The 27,949-nt window shown below is 36.5% G+C and overlaps 1 protein-coding gene across 5 annotated transcripts in view; it reads left to right on the top strand.

The window, feature by feature from the left end:
• The window catches only part of RUNDC3B (RUN domain containing 3B), a 152,877-nt gene that overhangs the window by 104,423 nt on the left and 20,505 nt on the right, over nt 1–27,949 (top strand). For 3 of the 5 annotated variants that reach the window (XM_059934019.1, XM_059934018.1, XM_059934022.1), the window contains 3 exons: nt 1,661–1,829; nt 7,767–7,924; nt 24,357–24,503. In XM_059934019.1, coding sequence (XP_059790002.1) covers nt 1,661–1,829; nt 7,767–7,924; nt 24,357–24,503 — 474 coding nt within the window. The remainder of the gene's footprint in view (nt 1–1,660; nt 1,830–7,766; nt 7,925–24,356; nt 24,504–27,949) is intronic. The other 2 variants (XM_059934021.1, XM_059934020.1) reach the window with 1 other exon arrangement.

Here is a 27,949-nt window from a genome sequence, read left to right as displayed (position 1 = left end):
TCTTGGATCATTTTCCTTTTTCCTGAATTATGATCATTAGGAAGTTCTTTTAGTGAGAATTTAGTTTAGGTACATCCCTCAGGTTTTAGTTTTCTGAAAATGTGCTTGTATTGCCCTCTTTCTGGAAAGATGATTGTGCTGTACATGCTATCCTAGTATAGCAGTCATTTTTTCATGGCATTTTGAAAATCTTTAATAAATGTTATAATTTCTTCATATCTACCTTACATTTTACTAATTGTCTACTTCAATTTTATCTGCTTTTTAGCTAATTCATTTAATTTTTAATGTCAAATAACATCTTTTAAAACCTCTATTCGTCTGTTTTTCAAAGCTGGAACTTTATTATCAGCCACTGCTTTCTTTTCTCCAAGCCACCCAAAGCCACAAATGTGACAGGCAAATTTCATTTGGTGTGTGTTTGCTTATTGGTTTGTTTACGAGATCATCAACTGAGAACATCTCCTTGGTTGGACTTTTATGCGGAGGTCTCTAATTCAAATCTGCAGCATGCTTGGACCTGACAGATGCAAACACAGATCGTGGAGGATAAAACATATAATATCTTTCTTTGATCCTTATCATATTTTCTACCATTATATCTATGTTAACTTACAGAATTACAATTTCTGACCTGGAATTCTTCTGGTTCATATTTTCTTGGTGTGTTTCCATCTTTTTAATTTTATTTTTTCTGTATTCATGTGTATCTTGTAGACAACTTATTGTTGGCCCTTATTTGTCTTAATCAAACCAGAGCATCTGACTTATTGGTTGTTGAGTTTAACCCATTTAAGATTTTTGTAATTTCTTTTGTATTAGTGCTTATTCTGCCATCTTATTTTTTGTTTTAAATTTACTGTATTTTCTTATTTCGCTCCTCTGATTAATAGGGTTTCTTTGTAGACCTTCAAGCTTATACAGACTGTTTTTATGCTCTGCTTCTTAAATGTTAATATCATTGCTGATTTTAAAACTTATTTTCCCTGTTCCTTTCAAAGTATATTTTTCTTCTAAACTAGACTCATCTTAGCACACTTTCCTCTCCATTATCTAGTTTCTCTCCTACTTTTTTTCCCACCTTAGTCTGTATTTCTCTACCATACTGATATCATAAGGAGTTTTAGATATGGATTTTAATGGATATTTTCTCTGCTTCACCTCTGCCTCTCCTTCTTCTGCCAATAGAAAATGTTTAGGTGTAATCACTAGTTTTTCTGAACTGCTTGTTATCTTCTCTTTGTCTGACTGCTCAAGATCAGTCCCTGATATTATACCCAACTGGCAGCACACTTGTGGTGCTGTTTTCTGCCTTACAGTAGAGATTGGACAGGCAGTGATGTACATGGGACAGTAAAAAGAACCCAGCTAGGCAGGTCTTCTCAGCACATGTGGAGTTTCTCATTCTCTTCTTTAGAAGTGTTTTCTCTCTCCTCAGGACAGTCTCACAGTTTCTGTGTTAATGCCTTAGATCTGTAAACCTCACTTGAACTTCTGTAGCATCTCTAGGCTTGATGATAATATCATTATTATTCTATAGTTAGTGATGAATATTTTGGAGCTTGCTCACCAGTAGCTTGCAAATACAGAAGTATTTCTAAAAAATCAAAGTGGAACATATTATGAATTTTGTTTCTTTAAAAAATTTTAATCTTCTCAGTTCTGATAGTATCAGCAGTGATGAGGAAGAGCTAAGGACTTTGGGAAGCAGTGGTAGTGAAAGCAGCACTCCAGAGAACGTCGGGCCTCCTTTCATCATGGATGAGAATAGCTGGTTCAACAAGTGTAAGAGAGTCAAACAAAAGTATCAGCTAACCCTGGAACAGAAGGTATTTATCAGTTGTCAAAAGTCATTTAATTTGGTTCTAGTTACTACCTTTAGTCTGTCACTACCAAAAGATCTTTTAGCTGTGTAGAAGTATTTACCTATTGCTACTTCCTTTCTGTTCTTGGATTGTCCCCCTTTTAATTAAAAATCAGGCCCAGTTTTAGGAGAGGCTTTTGTTTCTTAAATAATTTTATGTTTTAATATATATAATAAGCCATTTATTCTTCTGTATGCAGTTTCATTTGTTTGAGGTATTAGTTTCTATGATTAATTTTATAAAGGATTATTTGGTTTGTGAAAATGCAGTGATTGCCTAAGAAATTCCATATATGTGTCTCACTCTTTTTTTTTAAATCGGGTATTTTAGCAGCTCTTGTGTGTTAAGCGCTGTAGTAGGCAAAGTGGGGTACATAACAGAATGGAATATAAACTCTATCATCTTGAGTTGTAACCTCTTCTTTTTCACTGTATTATTTATTTTCCTTCCTACCCTTCCTTTCAAATTATCATTATTCATAGGTGACCTATGTAGGGAAAGCCCAATGGAATTATCAATAGAATTATTAGAACAATAAAAAATACACTGAGGAAAATGGTTACAAAGGAAATTTACAAATATGAAGAGATTTCCTGTAGACAAACAGCTGCTAGTTAGAAATATAAAGAAAACTTTAATACCCTGTTAAAGGAGAATTCTGGTACCAGCTACCAGCAAGAAGTCACACTAAGATGACTGAAAGCCTTTACATTGCAAAAATCTGAAAATGCCAAGTAGAATAAAATTTTGAAAGAGTTTCATACAGAGCTGCTCTCTCAAAGAATAGGAGCTCACTAAGGACTGTAAACAAAGAAGGGCCTAAAAAATAGGAGCTCACTAAGGACTGTAAACAAAGAAGGGCCTCACTAAGGACTGTAAACAAAGAAGGGCCTGGAATAAGTCATGAGTTAAAGTCATTGCAGGCTTCTGGGGTGGGGGTGAGGGGCCATTCCCTTAACCTAGGTACTTGTGTTTTAATACCAACAGGAGAGCAGCAAATCTAGGCCCACTGTCATTCAAGTTGGAAACTGAACCTAGAAGGCAGGATGCAATGCAAAATGGCAGAGTAAGCACAGAAATTGGCAAATAAACCTTGACTACATGAAACAGCAACAGCAATATTAGTGACCATTACTGGGTGGCAGTGGTGTTCTGGGATATGATTAACAACTGGCTTTGCAGAGGAATTAGATGAGCCCTGATTTGTAGCATTTGCTGATTTCTCTGGGATAAATACTCCCATCATGGCCAACTTAAAACTACCAATTTGATGTCACGGAAGGCAGAATTAGGAAGAGAGGCACAGTAGCACACCATTATATAGTTTTTCTACCAGGCAGACATAGTAAATATAAATGACTCGAAGAGCACAGATAGTAATAGTAAAATATAGTAAAACACTTGGGAAATGATAGATTTTGAGTAGTTATTCTCTTGTTTTTTAATATAATTTACTTAATGGTAAGTTTATAAAATTTAATTTTTAATAATAGCAGTGTTTTAACAGTTGAATTACAAAATATCTGAAGCTTAACAATTAGTTCTGGCTTCAGCCTACCCTGGGAAGTAAAATGGAACTAAAACACTATCTAATAGTATCAGAAAGAGTGAGAGAGGGTGATTGAAGCTAAAGCCTTTTGAGGTCTTTGTATTACAGCAAAGGAGTGTAGACACATTTTTTAATGTGTATGCCTGTTTCCAAGGTTGCAGTTAAAAGAAATAGAATATTTAGTTTTTAAAGTAATAATAAGAAAGAAAAGAAATAAGGAAAATTGATTAACACAATAGCAAAGAGCAAATGAGAAAAAATAAGGATGGTATAAAGAAAACACAAAATAAAGTGGTAGAAGTAAATCTCAATATAACCAAAAGAGTCAACATCACCATAAAAGTAAATGGTGTAGGGCTTCCCTGGTGGTGCAGTGGTTGAGAATCTCCCTGCCAATGCAGGGGACATGGGTTCGCGCCCTGGTTTGGGAAGATCCCACATGCCGCAGAGCAACTAGGCCCGTGAGCCACAACTACTGAGCCTGCGTGTCTGGAGACTGTGCTCCGCAACAAGAGAGGCCGCGATAGTGAGAGGCCCACGCGCCGCAATGAAGAGTGGCCCCCGCTTGCCGCAGCTAGAGAAAGCCCTCACACAGAAACGAAGACCCAACACAGCCTAAATAAATAAATAAATAAATAAATAAATAAATAAATAAAAGTAAATGGTGTAAACTTGCCAGTTAAGACAAAATCTTGGGAATTCCCTGGCGGTCCAGTGGTTAGGACTCTGTGCTCTCACTGCCGAGGGCCCGGGTTCAACCCCTGGTTAGGGAACTAAGATCCACAAGCCTCATGGTGGGGCCAAAAAATAATAATAATAATTTTTAAATTAAGAGAAAAAAAGACAAACTCTTAAATTTATGTTATAAATGATGAATTTTAGTTATATGCTGTCTGTAAAAGGCATACATAAAATAGTGACACAAAAAAGTTGAAACTAGGAGTATAAAAATAGAGTAGGCAAATACTAACCAAAATAATTCTATATCAGTATCATTCAAAATAGACATTAAGGCAAAAAGCATTTTTAAGACTAAAGAAAGAATTGCCTTTTTAAAAAAGAACAATTCACCAGGAATGTTGTATAACAGTGCTGAACTTACATGCATTTAACAATGTAGCCATGAAAAATATGAAATAGAAATTATTAGAATATCCATGAGAAATGGATAAATCCATAATTATAGTAGAAAATTTTAACATCCTAATAATTACAGATTAAACAGACAAAAAATTGGTAAGGATGTAATGAACTTGAACAACACAGCTAGTAAGCTCAATCTAAAATATGTAAAAAAATAATAATAAAAAAATAAAATATGTTAAATGCTAACAATTAGAATACACATTCTTTTCAAGCACACATGGGACAACTATTCAGTTTTTATGGACTATACTAGATCACAAAACAAATGCCCGTAAATACCAAAGAAATGATATAACAGTGATCACAATGCAATAAAGTTAGATTGAATAGAAAAATTTTACCACCCCCTGAAGTACACCAATGGGGATTTAAAAAAAATAAAGTCTTCTAAATTATGGGTCAAAAAAGAAATGTGGAAATACTTAGAAATGAACAGGAATGAAAACAATGCATACTCTTAGTACTAAAGTTGCAACTTGTTCAGTGCTTGGAGAATTGCTTATCTTAGAAAAGAAAGAGTGAAAATTAAAGAGCTAAGCATCCAGGAAGTAAAAAAAAACAACCAAACCAGTTCAAAATAAGAAAAATAATAAAAATAAGAGCAGGTATTAATGAAATAGAGATATAGAATTAATAAAACCAAAAGCTGATTATCTGTAAAAACTAATGAAATAGACAAATCTCAACCATAATTAAATTTCAAAGAGTTAAGGCACAGATAGACAATTTTAAGAGTTAAAAGAGAATAGACAGGGACTTCCCTGGTGGTCCAGTGGTTGAGAATCTGCCTTCCAGTGCAGGGGACACAAGTTCAATCCCTGGTTGGGGAACTAAGATCCCACATGCCGCAGGGCATCTGAACCTGTATGCCACAACTAGAGAGCCTGTGTGCTGCAACTACAGAGCCCACGTGCACTGGAGCCCGCACGCCACTACTACAGAGCCCACGCTCCGGAGCCCGCGTGCCACAACTACAGAGACCGTGTACCCTGGAGTCCACGCGCCACAACAAAGAGCCTGCGAGCCACAACGAAAGATCCCACGTGCCGCAGCTAAGACCCAATGCAGCCAAAATTAAATAAATAAATATTAAAAAAAAAAAAGAATAGGCAGCATAACTATAAATGCAGTGGAGACCCCCCATAATTATTAACAAATAATTCTAGCAATTTTATGTAAATACCTTAGAAAACTTAGATGAAGAATCTTTATAAATATTACTTCTCAAAACTAATAGACCTATAATCATTGAAAAAACTAAACAAGTAGTTTAAAATCTATTCCCTCCTCTCCCCAGAATCACCAGACTTGTTTGGTTTTTGAGGTAGATGATACCAAATGTTCAAAAGACAGTAATTCCTATTTTATACTGACTGTTCTTGAGAATAGGAAAAGAAGGAATATTTTCCAATGAATTTAGGAACTCAGTATAACTTTGATACTAATATAAAGTCATGTGAATTAATACAGGATGTGATTAATATAAAAAACCATAGTATGAACAATTTGGTGTTATCTAGTAAATGTGGAGATATGTGTGGCCTCTGGCCCAGCGACTCTGCTCCTAGTCATGTCTCCTAGAAGCTCTCAGATGTGTGTCCCAGGTATCATATAACTGACTGTTCACAGGAATATTGTTTATATTAAGACAAATCTAAAATAATCCATATGGCCATTGATAGGAGAGTGAATAAATAAGCTGCAGTATTCATGCAGCAGAATACTATCCACTATAGAGAGTGATGAAGGAACTATAGTTAGACTCATCACTGTAGATGAAAAGGCAAGTTTCAAAAGAATATAGATAAAACCCATCCAAACTAAATATATTGTTTAAGATGACATACATTTGTGGTAACGCTAGAAGGAAAAGTGAAGGGATGATAAACAAAAATCTCAGGGTATTGTTATCTTTGCAAAGGAGGCAGGGGATGTGAGCAGGGAAAGACATTATAGGGGCTCTGAAAGTATTGGTAGTTGATCTAGGTGCTGGGTATTTAAGTATTGTTTAATTACTGATGTTTATAAATAATCATATTTATATAGTTTATATTAAGCTGTGTATACCTACAAAATTTCATTTGTAAAAATTAACTTTAGGTTTTGAGATTTTATTATGGAAAAAACAAATATTTGAGAATTGTCAGGGAAAAAATCTGAAAAAGAAGTGCAGTAACAGGAACAGTGTTAGTTACTATGAACATGTATCATGAAGCCAAAATAGCTAAAGCAGTTTGTTAATGGCACATGAAAAGGATAAGAAATGGAATAGAAGGATACTTTAAGAAAAAAAGATTCTAATTAATATCCTGAGAGGAATTTTAAAGCACACTGATCTAAAAAGAATAGGATGCCATGAGAAGGGAACAGTCAGAAAACACACAAAAAAATTGGAAATGAAAAATAAGATTCCCTGAGTTCAAAAATTTAGTATAAGGATTTGGAGGATAAATTCAATGAAGACTCCCAGAAAGCAGAGCAAAAGGACAAAGAAACAATAAATGAGTGAAAAGATAAGAGAGGATCTGTTCAAAAAGTCTCATATCTATTAGGTATCTGCTTTTATAATAATAGCTAGGAATTATACATTGCATACAGGGTACCAGCTAGTATTCTAAACACTGTATTAATTCATTTGATCTTCCTAGCTAGGTACCCTTGTTGTTCCCACTTTTTTAGATGATGAAAATAAGGCACAGAGAGATTAAGTAATTTACCCAAGGACACTTAGTTTATAAATAGTAGAACTGAATATGACACGATATAATCCCTAAGCCTGCAGGCCTAACCTAGACATTATACTGCTTCCCACTAATTTGTTGACGCTAAAATGTTAATAACTGTTTTTGAACAATAATCACAGAGAGGCAGCTTTATAATTGATCATTCTGTAATTAGGTCTGTATTTTGAAGCTAGGAGGCATTTAGAGTGTTTATCACTGTTGTGGAGCTTAGAAATTATAATGTTTTAACTAAGTTTTACGTTAAATTACAAACATTTTATTGAACTTTAGAGAAGAGCTTTAAATAATGGAAAACATGTTAAATTTTTAATTCAATTAAAGCTTTTTCTATTTCTTCAGTGATACTTTGAAATTGTTTCATTATAATATAGATAAGAATAACATTTAAGCTACTCAGCATTTGTCTTCAAGATACGTATTAGAATTTTGTGCTTGCTATATCTTGGTGATCTGTATTTCCAGGGTTATCTTGAAGAACTCTTACGACTTCGAGAGAACCAGCTGTCTGAATCTGTCGCTCAGAATAAAATACTACTACAAAGGATTGAAGATTCTGATCTGGCTCATAAATTGGAGAAGGAACAATTAGAATATATAATTGTGGAGCTTCAAGATCAGCTGTAAGTGAGTCCTTTTGGAAAAATTTTGGCAGTATGTAAAGTTAAGAAAAATGACATGTGTGGCGTAGGATTCAAGTTCCAAGAAGTCTGATTGCCTTCTGTTTAGTTCTTTTTCGCTTACTCTTTTTTAAAAGTTTACTTTTTTCTTATAAAAGTAATCATGATCACTGTAGAAACTTTACAAAATATGGGAAGAAAGTAAAAATCATCTTCAGTTGTGCTATCCAGAGTTAACGGCAATAACTTGGTGTGTATTATTCCAAATGCATATGCATAATTTTAAAGTATTTATTTAGTGGTTGATTGATAGATTGCAAAAAGATGGTATATAAGGTCATCTATTAGTACATCTAATAGTACACTGTCTTTATAGAAACTCTTTGTTACCAGGTTGTGCCAGAATGTCACTAAGCACAGTTTAGTAGAGCTGACTTTTTTCCATAGCAAGACTTTTTTTGATGAAGGAAACTGTGTATTGATCTACGTTCTGGTACAGCTCCTTAACTTATCACTGTTCAAGTCACTTGCACTAACCATACCGTTTTGTCAAACTTAATTTTATCAATTAGTTGTTTATGGTGAAAATCTTCTCATATTAATATTTACTTAATCTTAAGGATGACTTTTAAATTTTTTACTTTGAAATAATTTCAAACTTTCAGAAAAGTTGCAAGGATAGTACAAAATAATTCCCACATGCCCCTTCTTAGATTCACCAATTTTCAGCATTTTCCACATGTCATAATTCTCTCCCTCTGCTTGTATATACAAACATTATTTTTCGAACTACCTGAGAGGTTGCATACATCATATCTCTTTACCCCTTAGTACTTCAGTGTGTTTTTCCTAAGAACAATGACGTTATCTTAAATACCCACACTTTGGCTCTCATTTTAAGAAATTTAAATCAGTAAAATACTTCTTTTACCTGTAACTCATATTTCACTTTCATCAGTTGTCCAAGTAATGTTTCTTATTGCTTTTGGTTTTTTGGTACAGGATCCAATCCAGGATCACATTTTGCATTTGGCTGTCATTCTCTTTAGTCACTTTTAACTTAGAATAGTTTTTCAGTGATTGTCTCACATGAGATTGATATTTCTGAGAATGCAGGCTAGTGATTTTATAGACTATCCGTCAATTTGAGTTTGTTTGCTTTTCCTTGTGATTAGAATGAACTTATCCATTTGTGGCTGGAATACAGCGTAAGCAGTGTGTCCTCAGGATGTCACATGCAGAGGTCCATGAAGTCTGTTGGCCTTTTATTAGTGATGTTAACTTTAGTCATTTGGTTAAGGTGTTTTTCTCTTCTGTGTAGTTACTGTTGTTCCTTTTGTAATTAACAAGTAATTTGCAAGGAGATACTTTGAGACTAAAAACATATTAAAAATGATTTTTTTAAGTAAAGTTTTATTAAGGAAGATAAAAATTTAATGTTTTCTGGGAATTTGTATCTTGATAAAAAGAATTATGTTCGCATATTGTTTCTTACTTTTTTTCTAATTTTTTAAAAAGTATTTTTAATTTAATTTAATTTTTTGGCTGCATTGGGTCTTTGTGGCTGCATGTGGGCTTTCTCTATTTACGGCGAGCGGGGGCTACTCTTCGTTGCGGTGCATGGGCTTCTCATCGCGGTGGCTTCTCTTGTTGCAGAGCACGGGCTCTAGGCACGCGGGCTCAGTAGTTGTGGACCCGGGCTCTAGAGCTCAGCAGTTGTGGCACAGGCTCAGCAGTTGTGGCGCACGGGCTTAGTTGCTCTGCAGCATGTGGGATCTTCCTGGACCAGGGATTGAACCCGTGTCCCCTGCATTGGCAGGCAGATTCTTAACCACTGCGCCACCAGGGAAGTCCCATTTTTTCTAATATTTTAAAGAGAGTGTGTCGTATGGGGTATCAGTCACTGAGGGGCATATTAATACCTCCCGTAGCCCCTCACTACTATAAGCAGAGAGAAAAATATTATGAAGCAAACAGTAGAGATTTCTGGTTATTTCTTTACAATTAAAAGATTAAGAAAATAATTTTTCTTTTGCATATAATACTGGTAGTTTGTCTAAATGCTTTTAACTTATAAATAATTATGTAATCAGTTTTTATTTCATCACAGAGATATTTTCATTTGAAGAATTAAATTTGACTGTATCACATTTATTTTGCTTCTGATAATTTAAAGGAAACAGTCTGAAACTTTTTAGCTTGAAAAAGAATCTACGAGTTATGGTTTTATCTTACTTTTGTGATAGAAGTGTCACTGATCTTCCTGATTTTGCAAAGAAACCTTACAGTTATTTTTAATCTCTTTAAGTTACTAGAGCAAAAAATAAAAAATTAAGGCCACTGATGAGAATTAGACCATTGAGTTTAGAGGTTAAAGATTTATTTTCACATACCATGGCTACAATCTCTGGCTAGGTTGTAAATTGGTGTCTTACAAGATTCCTTTGTACAAAAACCATTACAAGAATACTTAATGGAAGAGTAAGATACATGCCTTCCAGAATGTTTACGATTTACTTCGTTATCAGCATCATATTTAAGGTGCAGATAATCTCTGGCCACCTTGAAACTATAGGGAGAGAGTGGACATTTTTTCCTTCCTGATATTTTTTTTACCAACAGTTAGGAAGGCCTGCAGTCAAAGTTGGGCACTGAAATTCCCTTTGTTAATCCGGAGGAGATAAAAGTGGCCTTGAGAAGATTAAAATGTATAATGTATAAAGAAAAAGGTCAGAAAAGGAGCATTAAATAGAATATGAAGCATGAAGTATTTGCTTCTACATTATGTTGATTAGCTTTTCCTGGGTGATTTAAATAATTTGTCACTTAACTTTTAATATATTTCTCAATGGTTATCTGTGTTTTTGAATTACTGTTAAAGTATGCTTTAATAATGTCTTTGAATACTCAAAATATGAACATCTTGTAGTTTTGGCAATAGAGTGCACAGTGTGATATGGTAGAGGGGTCTCCCAAAGCTTTCTTGCAAATCAGGACTGTGTTCAGATACTGGCTCTGTGCTTGCCTAATATGAGCTCAGTCTTTTTTTTTTTTTAACATCTTTATTGGAGTATAATTGCTTTACAATTGTGTGTTAGTTTCTGCTTTATAACAAAGTGAATCAGTTATACATATACATATGTTCCCATATCTCTTCCCTCTTGCCTCCTACTCCCTCCCACCCTCCCTATCCCACCCCTCTAGGTGGTCACAAAGCACAGAGCTGATCTCCCTGTGCTATGCGGTTGCTTCCCACTAGCTATCTGTTTTACGTTTGGTAGTGTATATATGTCCATGCCACTCTCTCACTTTGTCACATCTTACCCTTCCCCCTCCCCATATCCTCAAGTCCATTCTTTAGTAGGTCTGTGTCTTTATTCCCATCTTGCCACTAGGTTCTTCATGACCTTTTTTTTTTCCCCCCTTCGATTCCATATATATGTGTTAGCATACTGTATTTGTTTTTCTCTTTCTGACTTACTTCACTCTGTATGACAGATTCTAACTCCATCCACCTCACTACAAATAACTCCATTTCGTTTCTTTTTATGGCTGAGTGATATTCCATTGTATATATGTGCCACATCTTCTTTATCCATTCATCCGATGATGGACATTTAGGTTGCTTCCACGTCCTGGCTATTGTAAATAGAGCTGCAGTGAACATTTTGGTACATGACTCTTTTTGAATTATGGTTTTCTCAGGGTATATGCCCAGTAGTGGGATTGCTGGGTCGTATGGTAGTTCTATTTTTAGTTTTTTAAGGAACCTCCATGCTCATGCAGCTCAATAACAAAAAAACAAACAACCCAATCCAAAAATGGGCAGAAGACCTAAATAGACATTTCTCCAAAGAAGATATACAGATTGCCAACAAACACATGAAAGAATGCTCCACATCATTAATCATTAGAGAAATGCAAATCAAAACTACAATGAGGGCTTCCCTGGTGGCGCAGTGGTTGGGAGTCTGCCTGCCAATGCAGGGGACACGGGTTCGAGCCGTGGTCTAGGAGGATCCCACATGCCACGGAGCAACTAAGCCCGTGTGCCACAACTACTGAGCCTGCGCGTCTGGAGCCTGTGCTCCACAGCAAGAGAGGCCGCAATAGTGAGAGGCCCGCGCACCGCGATGAAGAGTGGCCCCCGCTCGCCGCAACTAGAGAAAGCCCTCGCACAGAAACGGAGGCCCAACACAGCCAAAAATAAATAAATTAATTAATTAATTTAAAAAAAAAGAAAAATCCTGCTTGATAGGCTGGATTCATTTAAAAAAAAAAAAAAAACTACAATGAGATATCATCTCACACCAGTCAGAATGGCCATCATCAAAAAATCGAGAAACAATAAATGCTGGAGAGGGTGTGGAGAAAAGGGAACATTCTTGCACTGTTGGTGGGAATGTAAATTGATACAGCCACTATGGAGAACAGTATGGAGGTTCCTTAAAAAACTGAGCTCAGTCTTGATTAATATCTTGGAGCCTCTGTTTCCTTATTTGTAAAATTGAGATAATATTCACCTTGTGGATTATTATGAGTATTAAGTGGTATCATGTTTAATACAGGTAGGACAAAGAAGGTAGTCAAGATTATTAGCCTGTTTTGGCTTACAGAAACCTTAAGATATCCTTGATAAATTCACTCGGATAAATAGTGAGTTTAAAATGCTTTACCTTATCATGCCCAGACAATGAATTTGGACTTGATTGTATTATTCCTGAGTATCACTTTTGAGATCTAGTTTCTCTAAATGGTAGTTGGATTAATATTTATAATAATATTATAGATCTGTGATAGACCTTCAGATAGATGTTCTACTGTACAAAAGATTCTTTGTAAAACACTGATTGCAGACCTCAAGAATAGACAGCCTCAGAACAGTATGCAAAAGCTAAATGCTTTGTCATGGTTAATACCAATAAAATGTGTAATAGGGAGTCTTTTATAGTTAGTTGATGAAATTTTTCTATTCATGATCTGAAGAATAGGAATAGTAAAATGTCTTACAGGGCTCCCTAGAGAAGGAACTGAAGAGTCTAAATAGTAGAGTGAAGAATCATGCATTGCTAAAACTAAGCCATTGTTATAGTTCAACAGCCAATTTGGTGTAGTTCATGGTGAGTAGTGATGGTGTGATCTGTTGGCCTGCAAACCAAAAGTCAGTGATGCTATGGCATCCTGGTTCACAAATTTTAGGATGAGTGGTATGGATTCTAACAGGAGAACGCAGTGATGTCATCATAGCCCAGTTAATAATGGACAATCATGACAGTTCCTGGTCATATATATTTTTGGCAGGTAACAGTTATTAAAATATTAAATTACAATCATGCTAATATATATTACATACTCTATTATCCATATAAGAACAGAAAAGTCAAGAAAATGCATCCAGAAGAGAAAAAGGCCAGGTACCAGATAGGTAGAACCATTTCTATTGTATTTTCTTGGTATTAGTAAGAAATTATATATTACAACAGGAAAGGGGTACTTATTTGATATGAATGGCATTTCATTGCCTTCAGTCATGATGTTAGATTAAAACTGCTGGCAGATTCTCTTATAGAGCAGATGTCCTTGTATCTGGGCCAGGGGACTACAACAGTTGGGACTGCCCTACAAATTTCATGGAGAAGTGACTCATTTTATTTGGCAAATGTTTTACATTGAGTACATGAAAAAGGGAAGCATCCCTAAATTACAATTTATAAATAAGACAATATCACTATTAACATATAAATATTGTTTTATTCAGTTATTTCTGTTCTTTAGCATTTAACACTTATAAAATTACAATTAGCATTTAAATTCTGAAGCTATTAATATATTTTTAATTCTTTATTAAGAAATTTTCAAGGGACTTCCCTGGTGGCACAGTGGTTAAGAATCCACTTGCCAATGCAGGGGACATGGGTTTGAGCCCTGGTCTGGGAAGATCCCACATGCGGCAGAGCAACTAAGCCCCTGCCCCACGACTACTGAGCCTGTGCTCTAGAGCCCGCGAGCCACAACTACAGAGCTCACGTGCCAAGAGCCCATGCTCTGCAACACCAGAAGCCACCACAATGAGAAGCACATGCACCACAACCAAGAGTAGCCCCCGCTCACTGAAGACCCAAAGCAGCCAAAAATAAATCAAAAATAACTAAATTTATTAAAAAAAAAAAATTTTTCAAGTATCCACAAAAGAAAGAATTGTATAATAAACCCGATTGCCCGTCACCCAGATTGAACAATTACCAAGAATTTGTCACATTTGCTTTACTTGTCTTTTTTCTTTTTCACTTTTTGCTGAACGATTTTGAAGCAATCATGCCCTTTGATTCCTACGTACTTCATTGTACATCTCTAAAAACTATGGATACTTTCTCACATAATTTCATAATCACACCTGATAAAATTAGGGACAATTGTTTTTATCATGGAATGTGCTTTCATACCAAATTTCCGTAATTGTTTTAAAAGAAACTTTTTTGTAGCTGATCTTTTTCAAGTCAGGATTCAAAGTCATACTTTACATATAGTTATGTCTCATAAGCCTCTTAATTTAGAACAGTTTTCCCCACTTTTACTTTTCCTGTCATTGTCTATTTGCAGACTTTTCCTGCACAACTTCCAGCATTCTGGATTAGTTCTTTGTGGTTTATTTACCTTGTTCTTACATACCTATGCCTCCCAGTACGTAGCCATTAGCCACATGTGACTGTTGAGCACTTGAAATGTGGCTAGTCTGAGCTAAAATAGGCTGTAAGTATAAAATCCACACCGGATAGTGTGAAATAAAGAATGTAAAATGTCTCATTCATAGCTTTTTATATTGACTACATATTGAAATGATAATGTTTGGGATGTATTGGGTTAAATAAGTGCATCATTAAAATTAATTTCACCTGCTTTTTAAGGTGGCTACTAGAAAGTTTTAAATTCCATATGTGTCTCTTCTTAACTGGTGTTGGACAGCTGTATTCTCTGTACTATATCCTCTCTTCTCATAGTGGACTGGTTACATTTGCATCGTCTGGGAGCAGATTCTCAGGCCCCTCCCCAGACCTGTTGAATCAGAATCTGTATTTAATAAGATCCTCAGGGGATTAATTGACACATTAAAGTTTGAGAATCACTGCTTTGTACTGTTTATTCTGCAAAGTATATCCTCTTAACTCTGGATTAGTAGTTCTCAATCCTGGTTGCACATTTAGAATCCTTCAGGGAGCCTTTTAAAAGTATATTTTGAAAAATGAGGATGCCTGCCTGAGCCTTACCTCAAGAGATGTGGATTTAATTTGTCAAAGGTGGGACCCAGGCAAGTGTACAAGTGTTTAAAAAGCTTCCCAGGTGTTTCTGATGTCCAGTCAGCATTGAAAACCACTGCTCTGAGGTGCTGGGCTAAATTTGAGTTTAACTTTATGACAAGAATATTTTATAGGTAGTGCTCAATGCTTCATACTGGGAAGCACACAAGTTGTCCCACTTTTATTGATCTTAAGATAGGACAGTGGATTTAGGTGGTTACAGCCTTATTTCTCCTTTGTGTAAGTTCTCATCAGCCTTTCATCTAATGGCTTGACCATGGATGAGCATTACTTGGAGCAATTGATTCATTAGGATTTGTAAAATGGTGATTTCCTAATTGTTATTCCCTCCATGCTTAAAGGCTAGAATCATCTATAAAGGACTTTTCCCTATCAGGGCTATTTGGTGGTTACCATGACAGTTCTTATAGGATATTATTAATTTTCACAGTAAGATGCTGATGTCCTACTTAGCTACTAATGAAATGAAGATTTTGCTTTGCTTTCTCTCTTTTGAGATTATGAACTTGTTATATATAATCTCTTCTATAATGTGAATTAGCTCATACAAGGTTCATAAATAAGGGGATGATGTCAGTATAGCAAAGAAATCGCCTTGATTTATAATTGGTTTTTTCCTAGAGGTTAACATTTCTCAAAAAGCAACACCAGCAGGGACTTACCTGGTGGGTAAGACTCCAAGCTCCCAATGCAGCGGGCCTGGGTTCGATCCCTGGTCAGGGAGCTAGATCCCACATGCATGCTGCAACTAAGAGTCCACATGCCACAATTAAGAAGCCCGCACGCTGCAACTAAAGATCCCGCACGCCACAACTAAGACCTGGCGCAGCCTAAATAAATAAGTAAATAAATAAATATAACACTAGCAGAATGCAAAATACACTAATACAGGCAAATACTGCAGGCCACCAACAGATGGCACTCTCTCACTGTATATAATACTCTCTCACCATGCTTTCCTCTAGCTCAGTTGAGCTAGAACTTGGAGGTGCTTGTTCTGTAGTTGTCCTTGCCCCCATGGCAAGCCTCAGCCTCAGCAGCCTTGACCCTTCCTTGCACCCTCTTCCATCAAATGGCTTTTACTTTTTTGTTGTTGTTAAAGCTGTTGTCGTTGTAAAGTTATTGCAATATTTCTTTAATTAATAGGAATTTAACAAATATTTTAAATTGGGTTTGAAGTTTTATTAGGTTTGTCACAGTTTTTCTTAGTGTTCTAGTTGGAATGTTGAAAAGACTTTGAGTTGTCAGCTCCTAACCCTGTTATCCCCATAAGGCCAGCTATTTTCAGTGTGTAATTGCAGAACACTGTTTTGTTTTGTTTCTGCATTATAGCAGAAATGCCTATATTCAGGGTATTTCTGTCCCATAAATTTATTTTTCTTTTTGATGCTCAAATTGTCCTATCTTTGACTAATGGAAATGCTTTTATATTCATTCCTGTGTCCTTCTGACATGACACATTTGTCTTTGCTAATTTTCTTGCTTTCTGGTACAAGATATCCCAGGCTCATCTTGTATATTTCCTGTCCTGGAATCAGCCATTCCCCTAAGGAGCCAGGGTTTATCTTATATTTTAAAATGAGAGGGAAAAGGAAGCATTTGAGGGAATTCCCTGGCGATCCAGTGGTTAGGACTCTGCGCTGGGGGCCTGGGTTCAGTCTCTGGCCGGGGAACTAAGATGCCACAAGCCACACAGCACAGCCAAAAAAAGAAAGAAAGAAAAAGAGGCATTTGAGTGTTTTTCGAGGTTCTAAATTACTCATTAGGGCTTCCCTGGTAGCGCAGTGGTTAAGAATCCGCCTGCCAATGCAGGGGACACAGGTTCGAGCCCTGGTCCGGGAAGATCCCACATGCCACGGAGCAACTAAGCCCGTGTGCCACAACTACCGAGCCTGTGCTCTAGAGCCCGCGAGCCACAACTACTGAAACCCATATGCCACAACTACTGAAGCCCGCGTGCCTAGAGCCCGTGCTCTGCAACAAGAGAGGCCACTGCAATGAGAAGCCCGCGCACCGCAAGGAAGAGTAGCCCCGGCTTGCCACAACTAGAGAAAGCCTGTGCGCAGCAACAAAGACCCAACACGGTCAAAAATAAATAAATAAAATAAATAAATTTTTAAAAAAATTTTAAAAATTAGAAAAATAAATTACTCATTACTGTTTCTTTCTTTTCAAAAGATACTCTCAAGTTAAGGTCTAAAGTACAACCAGGATAAAATAAATAAGATACAAGGATGTAATTTATAGCACAGGGAATATAGTCAATATTTTATAATAATTTTAAGTGGAGTATATAATTCACAAAATATCGAATAACTATGCTATATACTTGAAACTAGTATAATATTGTAAATCAACTATACTTCAATTTTTTTTAAAGTATAAACAAGGTTGAAAAGCATTTAAGAGACTTTGTTAGATTTGGGGTTAACTTTTTGGGCAAGAATACTTCATAGGTAAATAATTTAAAATTTTTGGATATCTGGCTCCTTTTTAGGCTTCTTCTTTCAAAATGTTTTATTTGAAGGGAAACAATTGTAAAGTGATACAAAGTGAGTCTTTATCCTATGGCTGTGTCTAAAATTAACAAAAAACAAAACACATAAAGATTTATTTTTTTAAAATATTTATTTGGCTGCGTTGGGTCTTCGTTGCGGCGTGCAGGCTTCTCTAGTTGCAGCGCTTGGGCTTCTCTAGTTGAGGCATGTGGGATCTTAGTTCCCAACCAGGGATTGAACCAGCATCCCCTGCATTGGAAGGTGGATTCTTAACCACTGGACCACCAGGGAAGTCCCAAAGAAATTTTTATATTAAAATTATGAAGAAATTTGGATATTCACAAGCTATATAAGCATTTTCCAATTCTGGTAAACTTTAAATGAAGAAGAGTAGGGACTTCCCTGGTGGTCCAATAGTTAAGACTCCATGCTTCCACTGTAGGGGGCACAATTTTGATCCCTGGTCAGGGAACTAAGATCCCACGTGCTGTGCGGCGCAGCCAAAAAAAAACCAAAAAGTAACTCTCATTATTTCCTTTGGTGCTAAATTGCTTTTGTAACTTCTCTGGCATTTATTCATTCATTTGAGAAATAAATATTGAGAATGCCATGAAGAGCCAGGCCCTGTTTTAGGTGCCGGTGATTCAGGAGTGAATAAAACAAAGTCCCTGCCCTCATAGAGTTTACACTGAGTGGACGGCAGCCACCAACACCGACAGTAAACAAATAGTGCCTGAGTGGTGGTCCTGTTCCTCTTCCAAGGTCGTCAAGAGAGGCTGGGAGGCGGTAACTCTCTTAGCCTGTGTTCCTAGGAGAGTGAGGGGTGGAGTGTATCAACACCTGGTGTGCGGTGGCTTTCCCTTTCTGGAACTTCAGTGCTCTCGACCTCATTCTCATTATTCTCATTATTAGTCCCAATATTATGCTCATTAGCATAAAATTTTGCATTCCTGTAGTCATGCTATATTAGATCCTTTATTTTCATGAAGATTGTAGCCTAAGATTTTCTCAGTGTGCCCTGTCACAAATAGTACTGGACTATATCCTGAGAATTACAGTACATCAGGAAATAAATAATAAGTGGGAAGTAACAAAGGTGTGCAGCAGGGGTGTTGGGCATTTGCTAGACTCACTCTCAGAACTTGCCTTGTAGCCATCGGCTTCAAATGTATTGACTTATCAGAATTAAAAATTGCCTCATGTCATGGACCTTTGGGATTACTTAGGAATACGTGGAGTCACAGATATTAAATGCTAAGTGCCAAGGGCTATATACCTTATGTATATCTAGAGGCTGAAAGTAAAACTTCATCATCTGAGGTAAGTGGGAAAGGAGCAAAGTGAGGGAGAGAGGATAACCCTCAAGTTTGGAGACACAAGATAAAGAATCAAATAAGTGAACAGAATAATGTTGATAGATTTGAATTGACTAAGCACTGCTATCAAAATATAGAGTATGGTATTCTACATCTTTTAAAAGAGCTTGTAAGTAGCAGTAGACTTGAGCCTAATCTCTGAAAGGAAGGAAAGAGACCAAACTGGAAATTTCATCTTTTTGTCTTTCATTAAAATAATGAATGTAATATTGAGGGCTCAAAATAATGTAAGATCTCGTTTTTGAAGCTAGGGTACTCTGGCTGAAACCCTCACCTTAAATACCATCTTCAGCTAAAGACAAAAGAGCGTAGGATGTTGAAAGTAGTGGTTTGGAACTTCAGAGTGGAGGGATGAAATTTACATGGAGATGAGAAAGTAAATGTTTGGTAAACAAATGTTTGCTTGACCATGCAGAGATAGTGGGACGCAGAGTAGACTGTGATCTCTCCCTTACCACACCTAGCCCATATTCTTTGCAGGTGTCTTTGGTGATAGCTCTATTCCTGGAACAGACCCATTATCTAAATTCTTTAGGTAGCTAAGGGGATGGTAAAAAGAAAGACTTCTGAGTCTTCTTTTTCTTAAAAACAATCATCCTAAATTAATTCTTATGCCAAAAAGATGTATTTTGGGGTGGCAAACATTGCTCCCTTACAGAGTTAATATCCAAAATATGTAAGGAACTCGTATAACTCAATAGGAACAAACAAAAAAACCAATTAAAAAATCAGCAAAAGACTTGAATAGACATTTCTCCAAAGAAGACATACAGATGACCAACAGGTACATGGAAAGATGCTCAACTTTGCTAATCATCAGGGAAATGCAAATTACAATCACAATGAGATATTACCTCACACCTGTGAGAATTTCTGTTATCAGAAAGACAGTAGATGATAAGTGTTGGCAAGGATGTAGAAAGAAGGGAATCCTTGGACAATGTTGTGAGAATGTAAATTGGTGCAGCCACTTTGGAAAACAGTATGGAGGTTCCTCAAAAAATTAATAGAACTATCGTATGATCCATCAATCCCACTTCTGAGTATCCAAAGGAAGGGAAATTAGGATTGTTGTCAAACCCAAGTTCATGTGCCCCATGCACAGTGAGGCCAGACAAACTGAAAAGTTGGAGTTTGGAGCAGAGAAAGGTTTATTGATCGAAAAGGGTGCTGAAAAGATGGGAGACAAAGGTTTGTCTCAGATCCATCTTACTAGCTGGCTAGGGCATAACGTTTTTAAAGGCAACATTTGGGATGAGGGTTGCAGGGGACTTGACTTTCTTCTGATTGGTTAGTGGTGAGGTCACAGGGTGGTGTTTCAGGAATCTTAATCATCAACCTTCTTGTTCCAACCAGTCTGGGGTCCAGTGCTTGTGCCCAGCCTGTGGTCACCGTCCTCCACCTAGGTGAGGGGGGGGGGGTCTTAGTTCCTACAGAACAGCTCAAAGATATGTGTCAGATTGTTTTGTATATGCCTCCAGGAGGAATTCAGACTGTTTTATCACTGAGCTCTTGTTTCTTGACTGCTTTTCCTTTGTTTCTGCATTCCCTCACTTCCCTAATTAACAACTGCTTGAGTCTCTTCTTTGGGACTCAGGGAAGGCCTAGGAGACAAAGCCTTTTTCTACAAACAAGAAACTGGGGACACGGAAAGCCTTTTGTACCCAGGAGGACCCCTCAGGGTCCTACTCTGTTTCAGAACCTTGAAGAGATATCTGCATTATTGTGTTAATTTCAGCATTATTAACAGTAGCTGAGAGGTAGAGGTAACTTCAGTGTCCATGTGTCCATGGATGAATGGATGAAGAATATGTGATATATATATAAAGACCCTGTGTCTGTATACACACATAGAGGCACAATAGATGATAATTCAGCCTTAAAAATGAAGGAAATCCTGCCATTCATGACAACGTGGATGACATTATGCTAAGTGAAATAGACTAGATGCAGAAAGACAAATACTGCACGATCCCACTTATATGTGGACTCTGAAATAGTCAAATTCACAGAAACAGAATAGAATGATTGTTACTAGGGCCTGGAGAGAGGGGAAGTTGGGGAGATATGGTTCAGGAGTACAAAGTTTCAGTTACGCAAGATGAATAAATTCTGGAGATCTAACGTATAACAATGTGACTATAGTTAACAATATCGTATACTTGAAATTTTCTGAGAGGGTAGATCTTAAGTGTTCTCATCACACAAAAAAGAGGTAAACTATGTGAGGTGTTGGATGTGTCAATTAGCTTGAGTGTGGTTATTATTTCACATTGTATATCAAATCATCAAGTTGTACACTTTAAATGTATAAATTTTAAATTGTCAATTATACCTCAGTAAAACTGGGGAGGAAAAGATTGAATTATGTTTGTGTATGTGTGTGTGTGTGTGTATGTGTGTGCGTGGCCAAATTCCTAAATAATTCCTACTGAGAATCTAAAGAGAAAATAGCTGACTATCTCCCAGTTTAGAGGTAGATACTACAGGAAAGTTCTTAAAATTAGCTGGAATACATATATGATTTCTACTTTCTTAGTAAATTAAACAATTTCCCCTTAGTGTATTTTTCTGTAGAATTATTACCTTAATGAGAGAATGTTAGATTGACTTATAGACATAAGTGACAAGTAGTATCTATCTCATATGGAATGATTTAGTCTTTAGATTAGCTCAGTAGTGTTAGCGTTGGTTAGAGTTTTAATTAGTTAAATGCTAATTATCACATAGTTTCACCTTTAATTTTGCACTATGAAATAACAGTAATTGTTGAGTAATTTAAGATGAACCTATTTTTAAGCTTGGCCAAATGAGGAGAAATTTCCTCATTCTTCGTATATTAACATCAGTTGGATTACTGTTGAGTAGGTCTTGAAGTTAACTTGGTACGTTTTGCTTGTTCTAAGGTAAGTAATGGGATTCTTTGATTGCAAGCAGTTGCAACCAACTCTTAAAGCACAAATGGAATTCATTAGATTTATATCAGTAACTCATGGAATGGATAAGATACTGGGAAAGTAGGCCTGGAGAGAGGTTGGCTGAGCTACTTCAGAGGGTTGGGAAGTAGGAACATCAGGAATATCTCTTTGCTGGTACATTTTGGTCAGGACCTCACTGCTAGAACAAATAAACTGCTTCGTCTATTTATTACTCTAAATGGACTCAGGTCAAGATTCAGAATTCAGGGATGCGGTTTTCAGCCTAACTTAATTCACTTGCCTGCCCCCTAGTGTACTGGAGTGGTGAGAGAAAGGGCCTTCCTTACACAGGATCCTCCAGGAAGCTTTCCTTTTCATAGTAGCAACGCAAGTGCCAGGATTTACTGTGTCTACATTCCTCACAAATGGTGGAACACAGATGTGGCATGGATGAAAACTAGACCTATTCAATACGCTGAGATTTCTTATCTCCTGTTTCAGAGGACCAGGCAACTTCCCATAGAAAAAGGCAATACCTTAGTTCGTCATAGGGCAAAAATTCTGCACAGGCAAATAGTGTGTAAAAACTTTTGTGAAACTTCAGTTCCTTTTTCCGTTTTATATGGTGTAAGGTTTTCACTTTCCAGAAAGAATATATTCTGAAGTGGAGATCGTTCATTTACTTATCATTGAGTTCTACCAATGTCGTTTCCTCAGATGCACATTTGCCTTTCTTCTGTTCTGCTGTGAATATTTCCTGTAGGCCAGTTATGACATTGGAATTGAGTTCTCCAGAGACATTCACTGGGAACCCTAAAGAGGGAATATGTGAAAGAGAGAAATCTAGTAAGAGAACCCAAAATAATGGTAGTTTATTATAATAGATTCTCTGGCCAGTAATCCCCATTTCTGCTTTATACGATTTTTCTGTCAATCTTAGAAGTTTTCTAATCACTCTTCACTGTTTTCATAAAAACCGATGTTAAAGTACCTTAAAAGTCTTTTAAAATTTTTTCATTCCTTTTCTAGTGAAATGAAATCATTGGACCTAGCCTGAAGGAATATCTTAACGGGAGACATTCTCACTGATTTCTGCCTATTTCACTTCTAGTATTCCATTGTAAGAGAGAATCTAGTGTTGACATCAGATAATGTTTCTTTATGGACATAGTGGAGCAAATATTTTTAAATGCACACAGATATTCTATAAAATAATAAATATTTGTATGGAGCTTGCTAGAGACATAAAAAAAAATGGGATTATTCCATTAGAATCATGGTTAATAGCCAGAGGTGTTGTGCAGGCTGATTTTCTCCAGTGTAGGAGCGTCTTGCTAGCGCACCACTGACTCTCTGCCACCCACAACGAGACTATGGTCTCTGAAAGTTAGTGGCAGGCATGTTTTACTTCCTGCTTCTGAGCTGATGGGTTAGAACCTTGGAACACTAAAGTCATGGACTCCTGTTTGAGAATGCAGGTTGCCTAGGTGGTATTTTAAGGCATTATAGAGGTAGAATAAGAGCTTTCCAAACAGAATTATGCTTTTAAATGAACTACCAGTTCAAATGTTGAATTAGTCTTGTGACAGTTGGTTTGTGAAATTGAAATCTTGGCAGAAAACTAGTTCTTTTGCAAGTTGTTATTGACAAGTGACAGCTCTACAAAAATGAAAGTAAACCATGAGTTGTTATAATGGCTTTGTTCTGTAGTTGAAATATTTCCAGTAGATTATATTGTTCAATGTAATTGTCATTGATATAATTATTTTCATGAAGATTTATTAGTAGTCACTCTTATCAAAAACAATTACAATGGAACAAAAACAATGATTCTTAATTTTATATTTTTCTGTATTAGTTTTATTTTTATTCATTTTAATTGTTTTTGTTTGTTTACTGAGTTAAATTACTTCAACAGATTGTGAATTTTGAAGCTAGAGAATCATACACGTAGACTCTTTACTCTCTTTTATATTTTAACTGACGTCTGATCACCTGTAACTCTAAGATATCACCATTGTTTTTTAGTTAAGATGTAAAATGCAGCTTGAGTCCCTTAATCCTTTAGTAATATCTCTGGGGAAAAGATAGGAAGTCTGAATTTCACAGGTAGTGATTTATTGTAGCCAGTAGAGAAAGAATGAAAAATACGTATTGCAGGAGACGAAACAGTCGTAGCCCCAAGTAGTCTTCCTGTAGTTCTATTCACATTCTGTTAACATACCATTTTAAAAAGGTGAATTTGGGGGCCTAAGTTGATACCATTAGGTTCCTGTGCCATTGCAGAACAGTGAAGACAAAAGCACTCACCATCTTAATATTCACAGGACTGTGCTAAAGAATAATGATTTAAGATCAAGACAAGAGTTAACTGCCCATCTCACCAACCAGTGGCCTTCCCCAGGAGCTCTGGATGTCAATGCTGTTGCCTTGGATACGTTGCTTTACCGAAAACACAATAAACAGTGGTATGAGTAAGTGTGATACTTTTTTTTCCAACTAATTACGAACTTAGTTGTACCAAACACATGGCTATCCACTTTGGTTTCTCATTCTTCTTTCTGAATTCGTTATTAGCTTAGAGCAAAAGTAGGATTTAAGACTATTGTGGCTTAGTAAGGTTAGATTAAGGCAGTGACTGTGGTAATGTTATGAAGCCAAGGCACCCTGGAGAAGTAAAAAAATTTGAGAAATCCTTATGCGATATTACACCAGCTACCTACTTCTTCTCTAGTTAATCTTCAGGCAGTCCTTCAGTTAAATCTGTGAGCATGTATTTTATGAGCCATCTATTTTTTAATTTTAGCTTTGGTGTTTGCGTTAGGATTAATTTTCATGCTTGTTATAAAACGTAAAATTTCATCTCATGAAAGGGTAGAAAGAAATTTACTTGTTCTTGATGGGTCTGAAAGACTTTTGTTCATTTTCAGTAAATCTAATTTTGTGGGGATATTGAAGATATAATCACTCCACCTATAGGCCACAAGATCCTCCTCCTATTTCTTTGTCCCAATGTTCAGGACTATTTCGTTTCTTCATTGTTTCCCAGTGTTGAGAGAGCAGCAAAATTTTAGGATCTCTTTCTTTAGGTAGTCTTCATTTTGGAACTTGTAACTTGTATTACCTTCTTTTGGCTTTTAGCCATTTCCCATCATGATGATTTTTTTCAATATCTTTATTTTCCTATTTGTCTTCAGCTAATTTTCTAATTATTTTCCCTGCTCTCCCTACAACTCCTTCTGTTCTTTCCCTTCCCTTCCTCCCTTTCTTCTTTTGTCCCTCCTTCCTCTCCTTCCCTCTCTTCTCTTCTCCCTCTTTTTCTCTCTCTGTTTTTCTCTCTGCTTTTCTTTTAGAGCCCTTGCTTTAAATTTCACTGGTAGAGCAACACACTTCTTTCCATGCTTCATAGGGTGCCTTTCACTAGGTAATTAGTAGCCAGACTGTTTCTACAAGGAATGTTTTAGCATAGACATAATTTCTGCCTGCTTTACTCTGTGATTTTTTTTCATTAATCAGAGGTAGAACTCAAATTTTACCTTTCATTGTTTAAAAAAAATTGCTAGAGGCTTTCATGTTTGTTTCACTGATTGTTAGAGATAAGTAGGGGAATATGAGCCAGTTATTTACAGAATGAATCGGTAGAACTCTCTTCAGCATCTCCTGCACCACACTTAGTATGATTCAAGGTGTTGACTGGGCCTTTCATGGATTGGAACTGAATTCCCCTTACATCCTTAAGAAAGTCATAAATAACTGGAATATATCTCATTATGCTAGTATATAATTTTATCTTTCTGTGACATATTGAATAAATAGAAGAATATTAGTTTATTTGTATTTCTGATTTATAATTGAAAAACTGAATTTATAGCAATACTTGGTAGACTTATCTATGTATAACATATGATACTCCAGCTTTTTTAACTGCAAAAATATTATAATATTATATCCTGACAAGTTAAAAGACTAATAACTATGCCTTTTTATTGCAATACCTACATGGTCACTTTAGACAGTGGGAGGTAAAATATTTTAGCCAAAAGACATGTATGTACCACTGCCTGCCCATAGAGCTACCTACTGAGGAACCAATAAGGACATCTAAGTGGAAGATTTATTTCCAGATTACCTTTGCATGCAGTAATAGTGACTTTTTTACAAAATATTGTAGCAGCAACAAAAGTTATTGCAGTCTCAGAAAAGAATGCAGTGAAACTGCCTGTTTGTGTGTTTAGAATGGATCTAGATTTTATACCTCTTGACTCAGTTGCTTCCTTAGTTTAAGAAGGGGCACCCTTTCCTTCCCAGCATCATCCTTTAATCTAGCCTGGCCTCAGATGTTGGTATTGCTTTTCTGTGGCCCTATTGCCAAACTGATATCCCTGAACAAAAAGTACGCACGAGGGGGTAGTTCTGAGATCCCTGGACCTACAGTTTAAAGTCAGGACTTAAAAGTATCTCTGCTGCTTCCTTGCTGTGTAACACTAAGCATCACTTCCTCTCTCTTTTTTTTTCTTAATAAATTTATTTATTTATTTTTGACTGCGTTGGGTCTTCTTTGCTGCGCGCGGGCTTTCTCTAGTTGCAGCGAGCAGGGGCTACTCTTCGTTGCGGTGTGCGGGCTTCTCATTGCGGTGGCTTCTCTTGTTGCGGGGCACGGGCTCTAGGTGCGCGGGCTTCAGTAGTTGTGGCACGTGGGCTCCATAGTTTTGGCTCGCGGGCTCTAGAGCGCAGGCTCAGTAGTTGTGGCGCACGGGCTTAGCTGCTCCGTGGCATGTGGGATCTTCCTGGACTCGAACCTGGACTCCAGGGCTTGAACCCGTGTCTCCTGCATTGGCAGGCGATTCTTAACCACTGCGCCACCAGGGAAGTCTCACTTCCTCGTCTTACCTTCTGTTTCTGCACATATAATACTGGAGGGTGATGCCTATTTAAACAGAATTGTAAGAATCATATGAGGTAATAAATTGCCTGGCACCTAATCATTTCCTGGTAAATCTTTATTTATTTATAGCCTATATAATCTTTTTTGTTTATACTCTCACATAACCTTGTATCTTTCATGTTTGGAGAATATACACTCACCCAACATCCCAAGCTCTACTTTCTTAGAGAGCTTGTAAAACCCTATATAAAATTAAAATGACCAGCAAATCCCCAATTATTCAAAATACGTAATACCAACTTTTTCATGTAAAAATGGAGACTTCGGATTTTCAGAACAGAGTAGTGCTGTATAAATCATGTTTGAAACAAATCATAGCCTTTCATCAGGATCCAATTTTTGCTGTCTTCAAATTTATAATATAAGCCAGAGCTCTCGAACTGACTTGATAACTAATTCCTCTTCATTTGACCAATATCTTAAATAAGTCCAACACATGTTTATGAGAGACTGCACATTATGGAGGAGGTAGCCAAAGCCTCTTTAATAAGGAGTACTAGTTCTCTTGATAATATGGAGAAAGAAACTGGCCCTGTAATGAGTCATTATAATTTTCTGCTAAGAATATGGGATGTCTATAGTTATTTCTCTGGGGGCTCTGGAAATTTATTCGCCCAGTTGGCTTTGAGAAGAAAGAGAGTGCACTGTTTTATTTAATGAATTTCATGGATTTGTTGACATTTCTTAAAATGAGCCAGATAACTTGGCTATGGTCCCCTGGTCATGGAAGGATCCCTTTCACAATCGATCTTAAATTTATTTCCTTTTACTATACTGTTTATAAAACTTTAAAAATATCATCTCCAGTTTATTTCTTGATTACTTAGACCTGGCAAGATTAGTTATGATGGATTTTATTATATCTTTTCCTTTATTTCAAACATAGGAATATCATGTTTGATATTATAACATTATAGGCTCACTGTAAAAGCTCAACAATAAATAAATATGTAAAGCACACTCCCAAACACACAT

This window comes from Balaenoptera ricei, chromosome 9, assembly GCF_028023285.1.
Source record: "Balaenoptera ricei isolate mBalRic1 chromosome 9, mBalRic1.hap2, whole genome shotgun sequence".
In the NCBI taxonomy this organism is placed as follows: domain Eukaryota; kingdom Metazoa; phylum Chordata; class Mammalia; order Artiodactyla; family Balaenopteridae; genus Balaenoptera; species Balaenoptera ricei.
The sequence above is the reverse complement of the archived record's forward strand: the minus strand, read 5'-3'. Positions and strand labels throughout refer to the sequence as shown.